Genomic DNA, 8,587 nt, shown 5'->3' on the forward strand with positions numbered 1-8,587 from the left:
TTTTTTTTTTTTTTTTTTTTTAATGCGGTACGCGGGCCTCTCACTGCCGCGACCTCTCCCGTCGCGGAACACAGGCTCCGGACGCACAGGCCCAGCAGCCACGGCTCATGGGCCCAACCGCTCCGCGGCACGCAGGACCCTCCCAGACCAGGGCACGAACTCGCGTCCCCCGCATTGGCCGGCGGACTCTCAACCACCGGGCCACCAGGGAAGCCCTGAATGCTCTTTTTAAAAGGGTGATACTTGTAAGCTTCTTGGCTTCTCACACCTAGAAACTTCACCTAGAGAACTCTAATGTATCTACATCAAAGCTCCTGTGTGCTTTTCTTTAGTCACTTGTGAATATCAGTAACCATGTGAATTTCATCAGTAGCCGAATATTGAATTATTCTTAACTTTGAATGTCATAATTGCCAGCTGTTAGTTTGCACAACTGGCCTAGGCTTCCCTATAACTGTGACAAGAAATAGTTTTTTTCTCATTTGTACTGATGGGCTAGAAGTATACATTTTTAGTCTACTCCTTTTTAAAAATCTATCCTTATATTAAAGTAGTACCATAGAGAGATCAAACTTTCCTGATGATTCAGTCCTTTACTATGTTCAGAGCTCATTATGGAAGTATATTGAAATGCTAAATTTTATGCTCATGGATGTGCCTAGTTTTTTTTTCCCCTCACAAAATAATTACTAAGTGCATTTTAATTTCTTATTCTTCTTGTTTGTGTTTTGTTTTACTCTGTTGACTCGGCTAGCAAAGTTGATTTAGTTTCTACTTTTGTACCCTGGTATCTAATTTTGAATTATTTTTTGAAGAATTTGATCTAGATAAAATCTGTAGTAAATGAATTAGAGTATTTTAAAGTATTCGTTTTGTTTATGCTTCTCATGTTAAAGCTTATATAATTTTGAGTTACATAATTTATGAGTTTACCAACATTTATTATTAGTGTTTATATCATAGTAACCTGATGCATTTAAGGGTTGCTATACTGATCTGTCCTTATACACAGTAGATGGGTAAAATATACCAACTACTTTTGTTTTTAGGTATTGGTTTATATTTTCAACAAACTTTCATGTTTGTCAGACCCTGTGCTAGGGATTTAGTCATTATTTGCATTTTTCAGATTAATTCATCATTAATTTTATAGGATTATTGTTGCCATTTCTTTTTCAGGGTATGGTACCATTTGTTTTTGTGGGAACAAAAGACAGCATCGCTAATGCCACTGTTCTTCTGGATTATCACCTGAACTATTTAAAGGTGAGGACAGGAAGAACTTTAATGTTGAAACCTTTTGCACTAAAATATAAAAACTCCATAGTAAATCTTAAAGCGATTAAGTTTCATACTAGCCTGTACATGATAATCAAAGACCTGTAAAAGATAATAGAAAAAAATGTTCATTTCGTTTAGCTTATTATATTCCTTCTAAAAACACAAGTCAGTTTTCCATCATTATAAATTTAAGGACCAGTATCCCAGTTCTCAAGAAACTCCCCTATTTCCCATTATTCTTCTGTTAAACCCTTATACTCACTTTAGACAATCCTGTCAAAAATACATTTCATCCCATTGATCCTTTCTAGCCCTTGTGAGTTTTTTCCAGGACAAATTTCGTGTCTGTAACACTTGCCTTTGTTGTCCCTTTTATGTCATTTATCAAGGAAATCCCAGAGTTTCATGAAGTCCTCTGTTTAAATGTTTACCCTTCGTAATTTTCTCTATACTCTGTTATTACAAAATAGAAACAATTTGTGTCATTTTATAAATGCACATTTTAGTTAGTATTTGTACGGTTATGCCTCCTCTAGCTTACAAACTGGAAAGCAGGAACCAGGAGGCTGCAAGGCGTAGCAGAAAGAGCACTGGATTGGCAATCCAGTGATTTGCTTGTGGTCTCTCTTCTGCCGTGAACTAGCTCTGTGTCTATAGGCAAATCACCTCCCTAGACTAGGTGCTTTTTAAAATTTCTTTTGGCCAAATGTTCTGTAATTCGATAAAATAGAATTTCACCCATGTCACTTTTATAATTTCTTCTTTGTATCCATATGTATCAAAAATATATTGTAACTGGTACTAAATAGTATTTTTAAAGTAATCCAAGTTTCTATTTTATTTATGATGCTGTCTTAATAAGAATTTTTTTGCTGATTTCTTAAAGAAATAAAATTAAATAATTTATAGTTATATGTAAACAAGGGAGAAAAATACAATAGCTAGGCACTTCTTATTCTTATGGTGGTCAGTTAATAATTGCAAGTGGGGAGGTTTCATCCAGCAAGGTTTGCATGGATGGGATACCCCATTGATTTGCTTATTCACTTTTGTTTTAAAGTGTGTTTTATGTGTAATCTGTTGTATGTGTTTTTCTTCATATTCTTAGCTTAAATAATTTTGAAGACCTGGAGAGTTAGGGTTGCATTGTATCAGTCCCTTGTTCTTTTGACTAACGTTCTTCCTTAGATCTTTTGATTTATTCTTCACAATTGAGTATCTTTTTTGGTTATCAGCAGCTGTCCTGTTGTTGCCATTCTTTCCATCACCAGATCTTCCCTCGAGTGGGCTTGGCATCTCTCACCAAAAGGTGACTGCTTTGCCCCAGTGGGATAACCTGGACTACCATTCTGTTTTGCAAGATACACCCATTCCATGAGCTCTAACTGTACTTTTGGAGTAAGCCACTCACTCAGCTGCAGTCTCTTCTTTGTTCAAGTCCTCTGTAAAACAAATTCTGGTTCAGAGCACAGATGAAGCTCATCTAGATTCTTACCTGCCCTTTTCCTGAGGCTGCCATAACCAAGATTTTAGGAACCTAGCTTTACAGAGGCTTCCCCAGTGACTGTTCATGTGGACGGTCCCTATGACGGCGTCTGCTTGACTGAGACACCCAGTGCTACTCTAGTTGTGGATCCAGTTCCCTATAGCTAGTAAATAGATGCTTATGGGTAGATTGGAAGAAGGGTTAGAATTGAGACTTCATCTGGATTTGACAGAACCCAACATATCGGAAGCATTGTGTGTGAGGGCCTGTTAATGGACCCCAGGTGTATATTTTGATCAACTGACTATACTGTTCGTCATACTTGTTCTAGCAGAGTTGTAGTCTTTAAGAGGTTTTCAAGGCATGATTTAAGATTCCCAACTTGTTTTTGTCAACTATTAAATAGTTCCCCTATATAAGGAATATAAACATTTTCAGTTCATCGAAGATAATTGTTTCTTAATTGTATAGTCACGTCCAAAGACCTGCCATAGTATATGTTCTGTGAAAGCAGAAGATGGCCCAGACTCAATGTTTTATTAATTAAGATATTAAGTGGCAAATCTACTTCAATTAAGATTATTTACAATGTGTGATTTTTAAGGTTAGCTGGTTAAACCTTAAATGTCATTTATCTGTATTCATACCTTTTAGAGTTGTTTTATTCAATATCCTATTATCAAGAGGTCCAAAAACTAGCATATTTGTGCCTTAGCAGATCTATCGGATAATAGTGCCAAATTAAATAACTTTAAATTCTATCAGTATAATTTTAATGCTCATTATTTTTGTTATATCTCTAATTCTGGACATCAATAATATGTTATCTATAGTAATTTTATTTTTAAGGAGACCATTCAATTTCCTGATAATTCTGTGTAACAGTGTTTACTATAAATTTAGAACTGAAATTGAAATATTTCCAGTATACTTTTTATCTGATGAAAAGGAGAAAGGTATTTTTAAGTAAAATGTCAAACTATTTTTACTGTTATCTTGTATATTTTAAATAGGAAGTAGACCAGTTGCGTTTGGAGAGATTACAAATTGATGAGCAATTGCGACAGATTGGAGCTAGTTCTAGACCACCACCAAATCGTACAGATAAGGAAAAAGGCTATGTGACTGATGATGGTCAAGGAATGGGTCGAGGTAGTAGACCTTACAGAAATAGGGGGCACGGCAGACGCGGTCCTGGATATACTTCAGGTACAAACTAAGCATTTTACTCAGTAACTTTATCTGTTCCTAGACTTAATAGCTGCTAATCTCTAATACTCACTAGAACCCCATTATAACAGTTTCTCACTACATGGTTTCCAATTCACAGTGCGTCAAATTGTGTTGCAAGAGACATAGAGTAAAAACCTGATAATAACACAGAGTTCACAGGGCAGGTGTGAGTCTGTCCACGTTCTGACTGGGGATAAATCTGCTTAAGCCCTTGTATGTTGATGACTTTCCTAAGGCCTTTCCTGATTTTATTACTGTATAGCCAAAACTTTTTTCATTTGTGTACTGTGGCTCATTTCTTGTCAGGCATGTGCTGGTCATACTTGCTGGATGGACTGTGTAAATCAGGGGTCTGCATCCTGTGGCTCGTAAGGTGATTTTGAGTGGCATGGCCAAAGTCAGCCCTAGGCACAGTCAAGAAGTAGGCGAAGTTTCTCTTTGCCTTCTCAGCTCTTCTTTCAGTGCTTCTTTCTTCTCTCCCAGTACCTTTCATTGAACGCTGTCCCACTGCCAGTGCCTACTCTACTGTCTTTCTTGCTCAACTGTGTATCTACTATGTAACTTGCTTATGATGGTATAAGGTATAATCCATCTCACAAATATTTGCATTTCAAAAAGGAACTCTTTAAGATGGAAAAGCCTTCAAGATCCACAGGAGTGAAGCTATAATGGTGAAGCTATAATTGGTCATTAGCTCCAACAGAGGAAGAGAGAGAGGTAGTAGAGCTGATATTCTGGAGTCGGGGAGAGAGACACCTACTCCTAAGGCCAACCTTGAACCTAACCCCTAATCCCTCTCCCAGCAGTCTGTTCTTTATGCTGTTGAAGTCCCCCGTCACCGTGGAGCTCTTTTCCCCACTCCCATCCCTTATGTCATTAACCCAGCCCCTCAGGCATAACAAGTTCATTACAATAAATCCTTTATAATGATCAATTATTCCAGTGGGAGTGGGAGGGAAGGTTGTGGACCAAGCATCAGGCAAGCATATCCCCATTCAGCTAGGTCCAACCCCTTATCACACAAGAGACCCTTCCCTGAGATAGTAGCCATGGTGGCCACCTTTGCCACCCTCTCTGAGGTGACCAAAATGTATGCATTCCCCTCTGTGCCTGGGCCAAACCTTGTTAAAAGGAACCCTCTTTATAGAGGTTTTGTTGATCAAGGTATTGCATTTAACTGTTGTAGACAACTTTTCCTCCAGAGAGCACAGATGTTTAAAGGAGCACAGCTGTTTAATGATGTGGCATACTCAGGTTTGAACTTAGATGGCTAATAAAATCTTTTTGGTTTAATGAGAACCAAAAATGTTTAAAAAAAAAATTACCTCAAATATTGTTGAAACCTTCATTTTGAATTTAAGATAATTTGTTTTACAAAATGGAAGGTGATAATACTCTTTGGTGGGCTTATAAATTGGGAAGAGTAATGGATTACCCCTGAAACGTCTCTGGAAGCTTCTGTTAACCTAACTTTTTTTTTTAAGTCGGACAACGGTATATAACTTTTAACTCTCGATAGGAACTAATTCTGAAGCATCAAATGCTTCTGAAACAGAATCTGACCACAGAGATGAACTCAGTGATTGGTCATTAGCTCCAACAGAGGAAGAGAGGGAGAACTTCCTGCGCAGAGGAGACGGGCGACGGCGTGGAGGTGGAGGAAGAGGACAGGGAGGAAGAGGACGCGGAGGTGGCTTCAAAGGTACGGAGGTTTTCATTTGTCAAGAAATGAAGGTCAGTTGTAACAGCTGTCTGAAGTTCTGTGAAGAACCTTGCTGATTCAGTGATGTATTACCAAGACCCCCATTTCTCTGGTTTTGTACTGGTCACCATGGGAAAGGCTCATGCAATTGGCAATATTAGACAGCCTTCCTTTCCCTCTGGTTCACATAGAATAAATATATGAATAAACACTGATAACTAGTTTCACCTCTTTGGGTATTCTAAACATCACAATCTGATCATTAGCTCAGGTTGACCTGTAACAGTTGATGCAGAATTGTGATGCCTTAGAAATAGTTTCTGTTCCTTGGTAGCATGCTAGATTATTAGCCAGTGTGTAACTGGAATCACTAGGTTGTTGATCCTATGTTAGATTCTGGGGTGGATCTAAATAAATTGAGGATGTGGGAACAAAGAACTTCCAATAAGCATGTCAGAATCAGTGACCATCGAACCTTTTAAAAACGTCCCTATAGGAAACGATGATCACTCCCGAACAGATAATCGTCCACGTAATCCAAGAGAGGCTAAAGGAAGAGCCGCAGATGGATCCCTCCAGGTAAACCTGTGTGCCTCTTTCCATCTAAATTGTTTGAGTTACAGTACTTTGAGATGTATGAGTTTATTTTACTTGATTTTTAAGCATGTTCAAAGGTTGTGAATTTGGTACATTGAAATATTTTCCTTTCAACACTACATTTGTGGGCAGTCTTAGTCCTTTGCAACAAGTATACAAAGAAGATTTCTCGAGAGAATATGCAGTCTCAGTATTTCTGAAGACTTTGCAGCCACAGTGTGACTTCAATACCACAATGGTGGTCCAACCGCCCCCCCACCCCCCCACCAACTGCCCAAGAAAAGAAACATCCAGGAATGAACCAAGAGAGACTTGCGTCGGCCCTGTGGGTCCCTCCTCCCCTGAGTTGCCTGGATAGAGTGTCCTCTTTGAGTGGAAAGTAAGGGAAAAAAAGGTGTCTGGCTCAAGGGTAATAATCATGATACACAGGGCTGATGACACTCAGCTGGTACATGCTGAATCAGTCAGCTGCTTATTTACAGCCAGCCTCTATTCTGAGAAGCCCATCTCAAGTGGTAATCACCTGTGCCGAACCCATTGTTAAGTAATTTGAAAATTACCCCTGAGCGTGTCCAGACAGACACCTTTGCTGAGTGCTCTGTGTGTGTTTTATCTTACTTAATCTTTCAGCAGCCCCCTGAAGTGTAAAAAGTTTTATTATTCTGTTTTATAGGTGAGTAAACTGATGTTTAGGAAGATTGAATCACATAGCTGGCATACGGTAGAGTGATATTTGAATACTGGTATCTGATTCCCAGAACCCGTGTTCTCTTCTGCTGCTTCTTTAATTCTGAAGACTTAATCCAAGTAGTTAGGGTTCCTTCATGCCTATGGTTTGGTTTGGGACCAATACCCAAGATTAGTGAGAGATGATTTTTAAGGGCAGAAACTCCATGATGGAGTATTTCTTAGAATTCATAGCGGTTTTAAGTAGGTGTTAACCGTTGGCTGGTTCTTAAGGACCAGCATAGAAAAGACCTTAGACGTAGATAGAGATCGATGAAATAATGCACACACATGTGCCTAACAGAGATGTAAGGCATTTATGTACCAGTTTTATAATTCCGCTCTTCACAACCCAACAGTTAAAACAGTCACCCAGGACTAACACTTAAACACACTTTGAAATTACAGCAAACCATTTTGGGATTATATGTCACACTTGTACTTGAAGCAGATCAATATTTGTAATTGTTTTAGGCCCATTTGTCAATATTATCTTCCTTTTGTACAGCATCTAGAAGTCTATTTAGCAGTGTTTAAGTGTTCAGTATTGGCACTTAAAATATTGTGTAAATCTCAGAATATTATTTTTTAAATTGTATTCATCTCTACACTCTTCCTGAGATTCCAGTTCTTCCACACATTAGTGTCTTCAAATTTCCCTGTACCATTCTTATTCTTTAGAGTTCAAGTTGTATGATCATCTGACTTGCCTTACTGAAGGCAAGTAAGTAGCCTTACTGAAGCTACTAGAAACCAAAGCTAGTATTTTTTTTTATTGTAAGACAGTGGGAGCCCTCAGTGTAAGGAAACTTAATTATACTCATGATAGACATAAAGATGTCAACTAAAGCTTAGAAGAAGACATGGTAGGATTGTGAGTTTTCATCTAACTTTGGACACAGTGAGATGACCAGTGTGTTCCAGTTAAAGAAGAGTGTTTTTAAATCAGAAACCAAATAAAGATCCTACCTGACCATAATTTCTTACACTTCTTCTATTCTCACCCCCATATCCCCCTTTTAAGATGTGGAATTTACCCTTCGGGCTTAAATTTTTCATCAGGCCAATTACAGATTACAGTAGGATATGGTCTGTGTATATAACAACTGTAACTTGTTTTAGATCAGAGTTGACTGCAATAATGAAAGGAGTGTCCACACTAAAACATTACAGAATACCTCCGGTGAAGGTAACCGGCTGCGTACGGGTAAAGATCGTAACCAGAAGAAGGAAAAGCCAGACAGCGTGGATGGTCAGCAACCACTTGTGAATGGAGTACCCTAAACGGCATAATTCTGGAGTTATATTCCCTATACCATTTCCGTAATTCTTATTCCATATTAGAAACTTTGTTAGGCCAAAGACAAATAGTAGGCAAGGTGGCACAGGGCATGAAATGAACACCAATTCTGTTAAGAATTTTATTTTTTGTCATATTGGCCGTAAGCAACAGTTTCCAGATTTGCACAAAGAAACAGATCTTAAAATTTTGAAACATTACTTTTTTTGTGTGTGTGTGGTACGTGGGCCTCTCACTGTTGTGGCCTCTCCCGTTGCGGAGC

The 8,587-nt window shown here is 38.4% G+C and overlaps 1 protein-coding gene across 1 annotated transcript; it reads left to right on the forward strand.

Moving 5' to 3' along the window:
- Nucleotides 1-1,179: 1,179 nt before the first annotated feature.
- LOC103085514 (fragile X mental retardation protein 1-like) lies at nt 1,180-8,309 on the forward strand (the record flags this gene model as incomplete). The annotated part of the gene is made up of 5 exons (XM_007456482.1): nt 1,180-1,266; nt 3,781-3,976; nt 5,520-5,702; nt 6,199-6,281; nt 8,148-8,309. Coding segments are annotated over 5 exons (711 nt in total), but the record flags the coding sequence as incomplete, so codon positions are not given.
- Nucleotides 8,310-8,587: the final 278 nt, after the last annotated feature.

This window comes from Lipotes vexillifer, unplaced genomic scaffold, assembly GCF_000442215.2.
Source record: "Lipotes vexillifer unplaced genomic scaffold, Lipotes_vexillifer_v1.1 C27556666, whole genome shotgun sequence".
In the NCBI taxonomy this organism is placed as follows: Eukaryota; Metazoa; Chordata; class Mammalia; order Artiodactyla; family Lipotidae; genus Lipotes; species Lipotes vexillifer.